The following is a 16,304-nucleotide window of genomic DNA, read 5'->3' as shown; positions in this document are numbered from 1 at the left end:
TTTCCTATAAAGTCGCTTGTTAACCCTTCCATTGTGTCAGGGTCTTTTTTGACCCGTTTTCAAGTTTGAATAGGTAAAAAGTACCCTTTACATTTCTTTATTGGAACGAGGCTTCATGATATCCTCAGAAATAGCCATTTTAAATTAACAAAATGATTTATCATCATTTTAATTAATTCTGATGGTCTCAAAATAAAAAGTGACACTTGTGGTGTTAGGGTCCGAAATGACCCGGCAAAGAAGTGTGGCTCAATTCCCCCCAAATTGTCAATATTCAATGTTTACATGTTTGAGAGTGAGAGAGACTTGTCCTCAATTAGCATTTGCTATCAGGAGTAAAATAAAGTTTTAGTTCATGAAAAATAAATGACTTTGTACCTTCTATGGTATACGGGTCATTTCGGACCCTAACATCACTAGTGTCACTATTTTTAATAATTTTAACATTTCTTAAAGTTAAAAAACGAAAAAAAGGGGGGGAAAAGTGTGTTCTAATTATTATTCTTAATTATTTTATTATAGCTAGATAACATCCTTATCCATTGCCTTCATTATAGGAAATTTAATGAGTGAATTTTAACATTTTTATAATAGAAAACAAGATAATATTGAAAGATGAAACCCTAGCCCTAACCCAACATAATATCCCGTCCCGTCGCAAACACACACATACACACACACACACACGCACACGCACACGCACACACACACACACACACACACACACACACACACACACACACACACACTTCACGCTTTCTCCCTGGATCTATTTATTGCGGTCACGTTTAAAAACGCCGCTCTGGTTTTAGGCTCCATGATTGGTCAAGTTCAAGGATTCTGCTATCGACTTTCATGGTCTTTTATAGAAATACGTGAAGCCCGGCTTCATTATCCTGGCTCGACACAGCCTGGCTTGACAAGGTCTAGCTCGACAAAGTCGCTCCTTTTCAGCCTGGCTTGGCGTTTGAGGAACGGAATAAACAAGGCTTATACGGACCCGACTTTGTCAAGCCTGGATTTGGCTTAATAAGGCCAGGCTTATTTAATTCACCTTTTGAGGAACAGGCCCCTGGTCGCTTGTTTCACTCACCGAATCTGACAACAAAACACACATAGCATTTTTAGCACTAGTCTAGTCGGGACCGACCGAGCAAGTTCAGTTTCTCATCGACGGGTCGATAGAGGTCCAGACCCGACGTAACAATGCTATCCGACAACAATTTGTCGGCAGCAGACGCTTCCCAACGCTGAGTCGGCCCGAAATCGGTGCTGTGGAGAGCTGCCTTAACACGTACATCTTTTTTCCAAAGCCCACAGTGCCAGTGACGTGCAACACATCAAAACAGGCGAGAACAAGCTATATTCAACAGCCAATAATTAAAGGGTCGCAGTGACACGCTTTTTACCCCCCCGGCTTTTGCGACACTCGGTGTGTTGATCGTCCTGGTGCGAAATATTCTGTGGCTCTTGAAAGGTTAGTAAAAATGCTCAAAAATGCTGGCACTGGCTGCAGACTGTTCTGAAAAACTCTGGCAGTGAATGAGTCAATTAAGAAATGAGTACTTTTCCCACCACTGCCTACAGTATACGAGTGCCTTTTTAGCTGCCACATGATGTGTCTGTGTCTCAGTTCAAGCCTTAATTTGCTGGGTCTGGGATGGACCAGGATGAACACCAATATGACGTCTCTGTTCCAACTCGCTCCGTCACCATGTATGTTCCACGGACACGAGAAGCAGTGGAACTCCATGACCTTCATGGGTCCTTACATAACAACGCCAGAACTCCCCAATTAGACTTAATCGATGAAAGGCATCCATTGACGGGATGGAAATCCTAAATACTGGGACACAAAGGAGGGTCTCTCTCTCTCTCTCTCTCTCTCTCTCTCTCTCATCTCACTGGACCCATTCTGTTGTGGATTCTCACATTCTCCCAGCATGCCCGTCTGCACAGCCACGTTTCCTGTTTACAGCGCTGCAGAGAGATCTCTTTGCTTCTGGGCGTTCTACATGTCTTCTAAATCTTAAACAGTTTTTTTTTTTAAACGTACATTGCTATAATATCAGTGGTTCTCAAAAATTATATGTATTTGGCCGTGGAAGCCCCCATCTCAAATTATTTTGTTTCAGAGACCCCCAGAAGTTGTAACAGAGTTAAAAATGTCCGCTTTAAAATATATATATATATATTCAAAGATTTGTACAAATGTTTCAAGTTTTTTCAAAAATAGCCAAAGAAATAAAAAAATGACACACAGATACGTTCCCGGTCTTAATGGGTTAAAAATATACATAATCCCCCCGTGTTCTGCATTATTTATGTACCTGCATGAATTATTCCTTATAATAGGAGAAAATGCCAGCTGTCATGCATCAATTTAACTCTGAGAGACTAAGAAATATAAAACTAAAACAAAAGAACGGAAGAAATGGAACCATTTGGTTCAATTATCTCATAATTAAAGGTGCTGTAAGTGTTTGTTTGTTTTGTTCAAATTAAGTTTTAAATAGCTCCATATTCCCACGGCAATCATTTCTAGAGTGTTTGTTCAATAACAGGAGTTTCCCCATGATATTGCTCCAGCTCCTTAGTAAACAGAAACTTAATTTTCAGGTTGAGATACCAATTTCATCCAATCAGGAGAGATATCCCATACAGGACACAGGATAAACAAGTGATCAAACAAATGAAGATATGTGAGATAAACAGGGCTGCATTGCTCATGGGACGGCCTTGCACGCCGTGCAGGAACCTATTTGACCAGGAGCACGCGCAGGCACACGCATAGATTTAAAACAACTTTAAATTCACACCTCAACAAAGTTTACAAAGGCTCCCGACTCACACCAGGTGGATTAACATAGGAGTGTAGGTGTTAAGCGACGTGTGTGTCACGTCATGAAAATAGAGTGCAACCACGTTCCAATTCAGCATTGCAACACTGGAGATAAACTGATACATTATCAGCTTGTAAAGATAAATTATCTTTATGAGATTCTCTCTCTTCAACTTTAGGCACTCAGCTTAGCGCTCATGTGTATCTCTGTGTGTGTGTGTGTGTGTGTGTGTGTGTGTGTGTGTGTGTGTGTGTGTGTGTGTGTGTGTGTGTGTGTGTGTGTGTGTGTGTGTGTGTGTGTGTGTGTGTGTGTGTGTGTGTGTGTGTGTGTGTGTGTGTGTGTGTGTGTGTGTGTGTGTGTGTGTGTGTGTGTGTGTGTGTGTGTGTCACTCACTGGCTGCGCTGCAGTCGTATCAGGGTGTGCAGCTCCCTGACATCCTGCTCCAGACCAGGGTGTTGGTACAGGTCATCCAGCACATAGCGGTACAGCGTCTGCAACCAGAAAAGACATGTCACTTCTCCTGGAAAGATGTTTCCCGTCACCAGTGGTGTAAAGTAACTAAGTACATTTACTTGAGGACTGTTAAAGAAGTACAATTTTGAGGTATTTGTATTTTACTTGAGTATTTCCAATTTCCAATACTTTTACTTCTACTCCACTACATCTCGGATCCAGATATTGTACTTTTACTCCACACCAACAATTATTTGAAAACTTTAGTCCCTAGTTACTTTGTAGATTTTGATTATTATTACAAAACATACATTAACTACTTCAGCTTTTTGGCCATTTGAAAATAGCCGATCTACAAGCTCACAATGCGTCGCATCGCGATCCTGATCTGCTATTTTCAAAAGATTTTTACACATTTGAAAACTTGAAATGGGACATTCTGCCTAATGAGTACTTTTACTTTTGGTACTTTAAGTACATTTTGAGGCCAATACCTTTTTACATTTTGAATTCCGGACTTTTACTTGTTACAGAGTATTTCTATATTGCAGTATTTAACTTAAGTAAAAAATGTGAGTACTTTTTCCACCACTGCCCGTCACACCCTGCTCCTCTCATCACACCCAGCTGCTCCCATGCCACGCCGCCATGCCTCCCATTCCCACCTCTGACCTGTGCTGGCTTGTTTTTTTTTGTTTTTTTTACCCCTTTTTCTCCCCAATGTAGTCGTTATGCCAATTGATTCCACCCCACACACATTGCTGTGTTGTCACTGCTGTTGTATCCTACTGACTCACCTGCCAGTAAGGAGCCCCCACCGGGAGGATAGGGCCTTCTTCCTACTCCTCCCGCCCAACACTCCCTGCTGACAGGTCCGTACCTTCATGAACATCTTGACGTGCTCGTCGTCCCTCATGAAGTCCCTCCGCAGGGCGCTCCACTGTGACACCAGGTGCAGGACTTTGCGTTTCCTGTCCAGAGCGTCCTTCCCGTCCTCCTTCCCTCGCCGTCGCTTGGTGACATAGGTGGCCGTCGGTTAAGGTTCCATTAACTGACTGTCTGAGAGGGAGTCACGTTTTATATCACAACAGTACTGACTGTCTGTCTGAGAGGGAGTCACGTTTTATATCAGAACAGTACTGACTGTCTGAGAAACATTTTACTCCACTCTTCCTTGATGCCCACTCTGTATCCACATGCTTTATATGCAAAGCAGTGCTGTCTGGGACAGATACATTATGCATCTGAGGAAACGCAGAGAGACAAAATAATCTAAAAAGTCTTAATGGATTATTTGGTGCAGGAAACTTTACTCGTGGCTATTGCCAACTGATGATACACCATCAGCAAATGTTTCCTTACTGAACTTGCTATATCCATACGCCAAAGTATATAAACTCCTCAGAAAAAGGTTGGAAAATGTATTTTGTTGTTATTGTCGATTTTTCACCTTTACTACCCACACGTTTAGCTGTGTTGCTCATTCCACAATTGCACAATCCTTACAAGTTATACCTCATTGTAAAGGTGACTAATCAACGATAACATCGCATCAGTGACACGGTCCTGCAGATTCCTCCTCTACAACATCAGGAGGATTCGCCCCTTCCTCACAGAGAAGGCAGCCCAGGTGCTCATCCAGGCTCTTGTCATCTCCCGCCTGGACTACTGCAACTCCCTCCTGGCTGGTGCTCCGGCATCTGCCATCAGACCTCTGGAGCTTGTTCAGAAAGCTGCAGCTCGTCTGGTTTTCAACCGCCCCAAGTTCTCCCACACAACTATCCTTCTCCGTTATCTACACTGGCTCCCCGTAGCAGCTCGGATCCAGTTTAAAACCCTGGTGCTAGCCTATAGGGCAGTGAAAGGAACAGCTCCTTCCTACCTCCGGGCTATGGTTGATGCCTACACCCCTGCCCGACCTCTTCGGTCTGCCACCTCGGGGCGACTGATTGCCTCGTCACTCAGGGGTCCTTCTGGTCGATCGACACGGTCACGACTTTTTTCTGTTCTGGCCCCACAGTGGTGGAATGAATTTCCCACTGATGTCAGGACAGCAGAGTCACTGCCCATCTTTCGCCGCAGGCTGAAAACCCACCTCTTCAGGAAACACTACCCTTCCTCTCTGCCTGGCCTACTTGTTGTTAACTAGTTGTACGAACTCTTGTTTTAGTTTTGTATTGTTTTATTGGATCTTATTTAGTCGATACACTTATTTGTCTGAGCTCGTGCTCATTTGATTTTGCTATTTTGTCTCATCTGTTTAAGAAAGTAGGTAGCTGATATATTGCACTTTTACCTTAGCGCTAGGTATACTCTTGGTTGCTTGTTTTTTGCAGGAAATGCACTTAAGACTTCTGGTGATTAGTAGTTTTCGTTCCCTACCTATGTTGAATACACTTATTGTAAGTCGCTTTGGATAAAAGCGTCTGCTAAATGACTGTAATGTAATGTAATGTAATGTAATATAAAATATAATACCAATTGGTATTATTTAAGGGGAGAAAGAATCAAATGAAATTTTTTTGGAGGAGTTTTTATTTATTTGCATAAATAATGATAATAACGTATGATATTGTGTATGGGTAGGTATGTCAGTACACTGAGTGTGTAGATGTAGCAGCCATGGTGGGTATAATGTAATGTAAAGGATATTGTCCCAGTAAAGCGTGACACAGGTCACTGGTAGACATGAACACCAGGTAGGTCAGCAGGAAGTCCTCCAGGAGTGTGTCTGTAACAGAGAACACATGTACACACTGATATGAAAATGCTGTACTGTACAGTATGTATTTCTTTGTAATATCATTGCTGTCGGGCAGAAACCTCTTATCTCAATATTCTAAATGTTTGTGTTTTTTCGTAAATGAACGTCCTACTTGATCATACTACTGTATAGGCTTATAGATCAGCTATTTTCAGCAAAGATCTTAAGTCCAGAGTGAAAACGTCAGTATATACTTGGACTCAACCAAGTGTAGGGTTTAAGTGGTTAATATGCTTGAAGGTGCTGGCCGTAAAGTTCCTGGTTGCCAGATCTGCTTATTATAATTTCCCCGCAATGTTTTATTTGAAAATAGCCGATCTACAAGCTCACAACGCGTCGCATCGCGACGCGTTGTGAGCTTGTAGATCTGCTATTTTCAAATAGCTGATGTATATGTTAAAGTGCTCACGTGGCCCATAGTCGCTTCTTTTGGGCTGGTTTTCCTAGACCTGGTTGCTTGTTTCTCTCACCGAATCTGGCAACACTGCTGCAGATCCATCTGTATGCTGTATCATCACACAGGCTTACTACAGTACTGATCCATCTGTATGCTGTACACCACATAACACACTGAACACACAGCATCTGTTCTGCACTAATGCACTCACTCTACTATGACTGAGTGGTAGCTACTATAGGCCAACTGTAGCACAGTGGTGGAAAGCAACTAAGTACATTTCCTTAAGTACTGTACTTAAGTACAATTTTGAGGTATTTGTACTTTACTTGAGTATTTCCAATGTCCAATACTTGTACTTCTACTCCTACATCTCAGAGGCAAATATTATACTTTTGTTGATGCCGATACCTTTGTACTTTTACTCAAGTAACATTTTGAACACAGGCCTTTTACTTGTAACAGAGTACTTTTATATTTGTGGTATTGATACTTTTACTTAAGTAAAATATCTGAGTACCACCACTGCTGTAGCAGCCTCAGAACATCGTCCCACCTCCATATATACGTACGTAAGTACAGTACAGTACATGTTGGAGAGGACTAATATGTTATAATAGACAGTAGATCTTCTCTAAAGGCTGATTTAGCGTCTTAAAGGTGTAGTTTAATGGGTGTCCGAGTAATCAATGTCAATGACGGGACAGAGTTGAGTCAGTCGAGTCTATAAGAGTCTTACTTAAGTGGTTCGGAGTCAAAGTGTTCCTATTTCCTCCTTAGTATCGATATTACCGGTACTGTTTAATACTGATATTACTGAACTAATCTGTTCTATCATTGACTAACCTAAATCACGGTTATTTAGTGTTCACCATATTAGGGCAGCCTTCAGGCCTGATTGCATACTTCATTCATTCATATAAGGGGGATTCTCCGTAACAGTAACAGCTCCTTACATTCAAACAGTGAGCCATATAGGACACATATAATGCTGCCTATGGCTAACACCGATAACGCGGGTGACCTTGACAACCGTTATTGTTGAACTGCGTTGTGTGCGTCTGAGCATGAACCCGTTTGATTAGCACCATCATTGTTCCTGTTCCATTTCTGTAATGACAATAAGAGCCTCCCCGCTCCCCCCTTTGACCAGGAATGTCAATGAGCAGCTCGCATCGGTCGTTAGGCTTGTTGATGAGTGGTTTTTAGAAGTGGGTTGTAATGTGAATGACCTTTTCCCCTGCACTTTAGCCCCGTCACCCTCCCACCCCCCAACCCACATGACTCATCATCTTTTCTGGTCAGTGTCGGATAATGACTTGTGCTGAAAATGAATGAAGAGTTTGCAGTTATCGTTTTGTTGCTGTTGGGCAGAAACCTCTTATCTCCGTAATTCTAGCTTTTTGTGTTTTCTTGTAAATGAACGCCCTACTTGATCATACTACAGCGTCACACAAACGCATCAAAAGTAGAAGATCTACAAGCGATGCGTTTTGAGCTTGTAGATCTGCTGCTTTATCTATTTTTGAATTTGAATCCTGAAAAGTGACAGTTTTGGACATATGAGATTTCCACCCGACAGAGAGGATTTGCTCTGTAGTCGAACATGCCGTAACCACTTAAAGCCTATATACTTAGTTGACAGGCGTCCCTCAGGGCTCTGTACTAGGCCGGGCCCCCTCCAATGTGGTCGAGGGGAAACCACATGGAAAAAGGAGAACGATAACCAAATTGCAAATAAAAATAAGAATTTATTTACGAACAAAGTCAACAAGACAAATGTGCTTTGAATGATAGCAAAAATAAATATCTTATCTATTGATCAGAAGGGCAAAAAAACAGCAACTAAAATGTATATTAATAATCAAGTGAAAATGACTTTGGAATGAAGCGATAACTTACATGACTCGAGAGGTTACACATTACTATGTGGGTGTATACAGTGTCATGCAAGACCCATACGTCATACACTGACGTGGCAATCAGCTGACCAATTGGGCGGGTTATTTACGCTCACCCGCCCAATCTGCGTTCGTTCCGCTTTATGTGTTCCTGGTTTGTTGTTATGCGGCTGTTTGCTCCCACCACCACCCCAGCACCACCAGTGGGCTCTGCTATTGGTTCTGTTCCCCATGAGGGGGTTGTTATTGTATATCTATCTCCCTGCTCTTAATGGTTAATGATGGATGTCTAATTGTGCAGGGAAAAAGATTTAGCAGAGCCTGAACGCCAAGATAAAATATTACATCCACGCTTGTATTCTCATTCTATAATATTGGTTCAATCTATTTGTGAGTCATTTGACTGCACTTGAGTCAACTCTCTAAAGAGAGCACACACACACACGCACGCACACACGCACGCACGCACGCACGCGCACACACAGACACACACACACACACACACACACACACACACACACACACACACACACACACACACACACACACACACACACACACACACACACTGTAATTGATGAGCAATGATGACTGATTGCCTTATACAGTAAATATCATCGCTGAAAATAGCTTGAGCTTGTAGATTCGGTATTTTTGCAGACTGTTGGCCTCACAATTGGGACACTAGGGTCACAATGGAAATCTTAAATCTTACTGTACATGAATAACTCTCTCTCTCTCTCTCTCTCTCTCTCTCTCTCTCTCTCTCTCTCTCCCTCTGCTGATGAAGTCAATGTTCTCAATCCAATTATCACAATGGCCAGCTGATATTTACCATCACTGTAATGTCTTTACAAGTAGGGCTTTGGTACATTGCGTCCTTGCCTGACGCTCTCCCAAGGTTGCATACATGCTGAGTACATTGTGTAATGTCAATCTGTACATCGTCACAATGATTTAACTCCATGTTTTGAAATGCAGGAGTACTGTATTTATCATCTGTCATCATTTCATGAAATATTTACCAAATGATTTATTGTATGATTAGCCTCTGAATCGACTAACCACTAGCTAAGCACTATTTTATAGCTTGTCGTACGACGATGTCGCACGGTGAATATAGCCGATCTACAAGCTCACATCTGCTACACCCCCCGCCCCCAACATTATCGCCTATATAATGACATGGACAACACAGGGACGCCAGGTTGAAAGCAGTTGTTGACAAGTCCTCAGTGGGACATTAGCTATCGTCTCTGTCGGGTGGAATGTCCAAAATTGTTAACTTTTCAGGATTCAAATTCAAAAGTAGCAGATCCACAAGCTCAAAACGGGTGGCTTCGTGCCGCGTTTTGAACTTGTGGATCTGCAACTCTTTTTTTACATACATATTTTTGGGGGGCTTTTACGCCTTTATGGATAGGACAGTAGGCAAATGGGAGAGAGAGATGGGGAGTGACACGCAGCAAAGACCGTCAGGATCGGGACTCGAACCCGCGACCCGCTGTCAGGCTACATTGAGCCTATAGGTGCCCGGACCGCTACGCTAGCGGCACAGGCACGGATCCATAACGTTTGATGCGTTAGTGTGACGCTGTAGTATGATCAAGTAGGGGGTTAATTTACGAAAAAACACAAAAAATAAAAGTAAAATGGAGATAAAACGGTTTCTGGCCGACAGCAACGATAAACAAATTGCCATTTAATTAACGCACAAACGTGCTCCGGATCACGTTTGTCACGCATGTTCGTTGAGCGGAGCGGCAGTCGATGAGGAACGACTACCAGCGGTGACGGCTGGCTGGCCAGCAGGCGAAACGGAAACGCTCTTACAAATCCTGTTATCGGCACAACATGGTCCGGGGCTGTGGAGGGGCAGCGTGCCTCACACACACCCTGCTCCTTTTTTAAATTTCACACCAACTTCCCGGGGCCTTTGTGAGTGTGTGTGTGTTTGTGTGTGTGTGTGTGTGTGTGTGTGCGTGTGTTCTGCTCCACAGAGCCTAACCTCACATCAGTATGTAAATCCACGCAGCGTGGCTGCATGCGCTCGCTCACGCCTCCCTGCGCTTTTGAGCTCTGCCGCCAGCTGTTAACTCGTTCAGCATACATACATACATACATACATACATACATACATACATACATACATACATACATACATACATACATACATACATACATACTAGTGATGTGTGGGTCGGGTTTTTTCATGACCCGCCCCGCCCCGCCCTGCCACGGAACCCAAACCGCCTCAACCCGCCCCGCAAACCCATATATAAATCTATGGCTCAACCCGCCCCGCGACCCGCGGTGGGAAAAAAAAGATAATCATCATAATAGCTCAGATTTATATAGCACTCTTTTAAGTAGCCTACCCAAAGTCGCTTTAAATGTCTACAGTAGCACAACATTGTCATGGGCTAAATAAACAAGCATGTTGTTCAAAATAGTTTTTTTTTTTTTTTTTGCGTGTGAGAGCGGCTGACCCGCTCACCTGCAGCCCGCATAATTGCTTCTGAAATCCTGACTCGACCACCTGCGCCGCGGGTTACGGGTCGGCCCGCTCATCATACATACTCATACACATACATACATACATACATACATACATACATACATACATACATACATACATACATACATACATACATACATACATACATACAGTAGTGACACACACCATCATAACAAAGGGAAGTCAACAGAGTAATTGCCAGGCATTGCCCCTATTGAGTGAAAGATGAACTATTTCTAAAATAAAATAAAAATAAAAAGTGTTTTAATTATATTAATAATACATCATATTTGGCCAAAATATAAGATACACATGCTCACAGTGAGCTTGTCTTGTAGATCTGCTATTTTCTGCGAAGAATGATACACACATTGTTTGTGTGTTGAGCAAAACACAAGGGGTCCTAGTATAGAGCCCTGGGGCACTCGTTCCCCTTCCACTACAGTTACAGTATATGGAATACTTTATGCTGTATATTCTTTCCAGATGATATTAACCTAAAGCCCACACTCGGAGTAGTAGCACCAGGGTAGTACCCCATAGTACCCCATCAGATGCGTAACCTCCAACCCCCATCTGGTCTCTTTCGTTCAGTAGAATGCGTTGGTTTATAGCCAGGGCAATGGAGTGAAAGATCAAACGCGTTTCACAAGTCATATAGTCAGGATAGCCTATAATTGTGTGCATGTGACGTCATTAAAAAATAGCCCCCCCCCCCCAGTTAAAAAATCCCCACTACACCACTGAACAGCACTCATATGACTACCACACCTGCAGAAGATATAGAACTTTTGAGTTCATATTTCAACCCACTGGATTTATTCTAGGAAAAAGTATTTTTTTGTGGTTTGTTTGTTTTGGCATCTTTCTGCTCGAAGCAAAACCGTAGCATTTTCTAAATTGAAGGGAAAACAAATTGATCATCTAAAACAGCTGTGTGAGGAGGAGGAGGGGGGCATTTCTGTGCAGTTCTGCTATCATGTTGATGTTTTCTATTCCAGCTCACTCCATAAAACAAAAACAAATACTATAACGGTCCAGTGAGAGCTGACGGTAACACTTTCCTCTTCTTATTTTTTGTGTTTCATTTCCATCATGACCAGTGGGTCTTGACGAAAGCTGTGAATGCAGGACATGGTCCATATCTCTCCGGTGATAACACACTCTGCGCAGCCCCCCCCCAAGAACCGCCGGGGTGTCCCTGGACCCCACTTTGACAACCAATGTTTTAGACCTTCATTGATCCTGTGATGGTTGTCATGGCTCTACCACAGTTATGAAACACAGGACAGATACGGAAAACAAAGAGTCAAAGTACACTTTTAAATCTTTTTACATAAATTCTCTTCTGGGGGTCCCTGGCACAAAACCTTTTCAGATGGGAGTTTGTGGCCAAATACACATCAATTTGTGGGTCCTTGACACAAAAAAGTTCCAGAACCACTGGTGTATAGAACACACAGGGATTATGAATAAAGTAGGCCTACAAGAAACCAGGAGATGTTGGTATACTACTAAACAACTCTTGCTTGGAACTCTACACTTATGATGTAGCTGCACACTTTACTGCACACTGCACGATGCCCATCTATCACATCTTTGCATTCAGAGCGCTCACGCCAAATCGGATTTACTTCGCTGTTAACGCAGATCCCAAAAGGGAATTAATTGATCTAGCAGGCCGATCTGTCGATTGGGAAATCAATGAAGTCATCAATCAATCCGGTGTTTCCTTTTGCATCTCAGTAGGTAGTTATCAAACGGATCAATGGCCCTCGGCCTTCGAATGGAACACGTTCATTCGTCAAGCTTAGGGTGCAATAGTCATCACTGGCAATGAAACAGCATTGAATCACGATGATAGCCTGTATATGCAAAGCACTGTCCTTATATACACCATCAACACCATCTGATTCACAGTAATACTGCTGTATGCATTGTACACAGGGTACAAATGTAAAACAATGTTTTTTGGTTTTGTGCAAATGTAACCATTTGGTTGGTTGCACACTCTCAAGTTGAAGATGCTGTGATATTCTTGTGTTAACATAAGTGTTAAATAGGGTCATATTCCCAAACTAATCGTTGCTAATAGGGTATTGTATAATAACAGGGTTCTCCCCATCTATCCAGCTCTATAGTAAACAGAAAACCCATTTTCCGGTCGGGATAACAATTTAATTCAATCTCGAGAAATAACTCATACAGAATACAGAAAGTCAAATTGGAATTGGTACACTCCTGATTGGATAAAACTGGTGACCCAGCTGAAAATGTATTTTCTGTTTACTAAAGAGCTATAGAGATGGGAAGACCAAACACTCTATATGATCACTATCTTGCTTGCTAACTTTTCAATAAACCCAAAAACGTAACTTACTGCACCTTTAACCCATTTAGACCGGGAAAGATTCTATGTCATTTTTTAGATTCCTTTGGGCTATTCAAAAATAGCACATATACAAGCTCATAGCATATCTGCTATTTTTGTTGTTGTTGAAAAATCGTGAAAATGTGTGCAAATCTTTTACATATTTTTAAAGCGAACATTTGTCAAATGTTTTGTTCCGGGGACCTCCCAGAAGCACAGATTTGAGTTACAAATTTTATGCTTTAAAAAAAAATATATATATATATATATATATTCAAAGATTTGCACAAACGTTCCCGATTTTTCAAAAAATAGCAGATATACAAGCTCATAGCACGGAGTGCCGTGCTATGAACTAGCCCAAGCCAGCTGGACCAGATAGCCAGATAGCCCAAAGAAATCAAAAAAATGACAGAGACGCGTCCCCCGGATTGAATGGGTCAAGCGCACACATCTGTGAGTTTGTGTGAATGGGTGGAATCAATAGCTGCACACAGACTCACAGATACACAGGGAGATAAGGCAAGTTTACACACTGCTGGTTGAATGTGATTCACAAGCCCATACCGGATGTAGAGAATGATAACCTGCTGTACTGTACAGTAGCCTATGTTAGCGATAGAGAACTGTATACACTGTATATACAGTACTGTATAGCCTGCGGGGCTCTGTGAAAGTGCCATCTCCTGCAGAAATCATCTTTTACATTCTTAATGCCGTTGCACCGGCTATAGAAAGTGAACTAACTAGTCTCCGTGGCGAAATGAATGTAATGCCGTGCACTGTGTGGTGAAAAATTGCTTGTGATTAAATAGTTTTCATTACGTACGGCGGCCATAAACATGTGCAACACAGTAATGACATTTATCTCCCTGCATCGGTTGCATGAATTCATTAGATCATGTACAAGCCTTTCACCGACCTAGCCCAGGGAGAACAAGACATAATACCACTAGCTAATGTACTGTAAATCATTTCTCACTGCGGCTCGACTGTTCATTTTTACCCACACTGCTGGGGATAGATTGTTTATGTTCACTTGACTATATCGTTACCTTTTCATACTGTTAATATACTGTAGTGCACTGTGACTGCCTTTATATTTATACCTGTTTATATCTCATACAGCAACTAGCCAGGCAGTCCAAGTGCAGAGGACCAAGCAAGAATACTAAACAAAAAAAGAAAACTAAATCTGCTTTGGTCCTTGTACTTTATTTCTAATTACTCGGCGTTACTACTCGTTAAATCTTTTTATTTATTTTTCTAATTATTATTATTATTATTATTATTATTATTATTATTATTATATTTTGTGTGTGTGTGTGTGTGTGTGTGTGTGTGTGTGTGTGTGTGTGTGTGTGTGTGTGTGTGTGTGTGTGTGTGTGTGTGTGTGTGTGTGTGTGTGTGTGTGTGTGTGTGTGCGTGCGTGCGTGCGTGCGTGTGTTATTGTGCGGGCGTGTCAGGACATATTCAGCCCTGCTGGCTGGTTATAGGGGAATCTAAACGGAGGCCAGATGGAGCCGGTCCTTCCAGCATCATCATCTATCACAGACATCGCCTCTGTCGGGCGGAAAACCTCTCATCTCCATATTTTAACTTTTTGTGTTTTTTTTTCGTAAAATAACGCCCTACTTGATCACACTACAGCGTCACACAAAAGCATCAAAAGTAGCAGACCCACAAGCTCGACACACGGCGCGTAGATCGGCTACTTTTGCTGCTTTTGAATTTGAATCCTGAAAAGTAACAGTTTTGGACGTATGAGGTTTCCACCCCGACAGAGACGCTATAGTGCTCATCGAGATTCAGCTCATACCTTAGTCTTTTTTCTGCATTGGGCTAAAAACAGTGAGTCCCAACTCACTGCATAGGCCTGGCTTCAGTCACTCTGTGCAGTGCAAGACCTTTCTGAATGATATCTGTTATGGCAGGGGTCTTCAACAGGGGGTCCGGGACCCCTAGGGGGTCCTCAGAGTTACTATAAGGGGGGATTTATGTTTTTTACATTATTAACCATTTGAACCCTAGCATCCCTTTTCTGAGAGAACTTTGGCCAGAAATAGCAGATCTACAAGCTCACAACGCCTCGCTCTGCGAGGCGTTGTGAGCTTGTAGATCTGCTATTTTTGGCAAAGAGGTATAGGGTAGAGAGAAAAAAGAGCAGACCAAGTAAAAAAAAAAAAAGTTTAATCTGCAACACAATTTTTTACAGTATTTAGGGGGTCCCTGCTTCATCTCTCTCTCAGCTAAGAGGTCCTTGGGCTGAAAAAAAAACGTTGAAGACCCCTGTGTTATAGAGATGTAGATGGTAGCTATGCTGTTGTTGTTGTTTGCTGATGATGTCATAGGTTTGATGTCAACTTCACAAAGGCTTAGGCTCTGCTCCAACCATGCATTTTTCATAAGCACGTCTGCTGTTGTAATGTTGTCATCTGTCAAGAAGTGCTGTCCTTCTATGGCTGTGTTCATCATGGTGACTGCAACCAATCAAAGGACCTGCTTTTATGCAAAAAATGAAAACAACTTCCCGAATATATCTAAACAAGGGCCATGATTGAGTACTATTATTCATTTGTAGTAATGGAACCTATAGCCATTGTTGGCCCCGCACAAGGTGAAGACTTCTACTTCTATCTACACAGTATAGTACAATGAAAGAGAGAGTAGAAAATGGAACCAAAAGGACCCATTAAGCCAGTGGTTCTCAACCTTTTTCGTGCCCCGGACCCCCACCTTGATATGTATTTGCCCGCGGACCCTCATCTGAAAATATTTTGTGCCAGGGACCCCCAGAAAAGAAGATTTGGGGTTAAAATGTCTAAATTATTCTACATTTTCGGGGGGAAAAATAGCAGATCTACAAGCTCGCATCGCGTCACTTTGTGCTGTGCCGGGAGCTCGTACATCTGCTATTTTTGAACAGCCAACGTATAAATGGATAAAGTGATTAAGACGATTGTAACGCTATGTTAACTACTTTGGCTGGGGACCCCCTGGAACCCCCCCCCCCCCCCTGCCAAGGACCCCTGGTAAGGAGGTCCATTTGCATCCGTA

General features: G+C 42.4%; 1 protein-coding gene across 2 annotated transcripts in view; it reads right to left on the bottom strand.

The window, feature by feature from the left end:
- rapgef5b (Rap guanine nucleotide exchange factor (GEF) 5b) overlaps positions 1-16,304 on the bottom strand; it is a 64,750-nt gene that overhangs the window by 27,689 nt on the left and 20,757 nt on the right. For both annotated transcript variants that reach the window (XR_014600508.1, XM_084053159.1), the window contains exons 4-6: positions 5,949-6,027; positions 4,177-4,321; positions 3,237-3,334 (exon numbers count right to left, since the gene is read on the bottom strand). Coding sequence is in view for 1 of the 2 variants with exons in the window: in XM_084053159.1 (XP_083909285.1) it covers positions 3,237-3,334; positions 4,177-4,321; positions 5,949-6,027 (322 nt within the window). In the remaining variant the exon portion in view is untranslated. The remainder of the gene's footprint in view (positions 1-3,236; positions 3,335-4,176; positions 4,322-5,948; positions 6,028-16,304) is intronic.

The sequence above is a fragment of the Gymnoscopelus microlampas genome (genome assembly GCF_963454915.1).
Source record: "Gymnoscopelus microlampas genome assembly, chromosome: 3".
Lineage (NCBI taxonomy): Eukaryota > Metazoa > Chordata > Actinopteri > Myctophiformes > Myctophidae > Gymnoscopelus > Gymnoscopelus microlampas.
The sequence above is the reverse complement of the archived record's forward strand: the minus strand, read 5'-3'. Positions and strand labels throughout refer to the sequence as shown.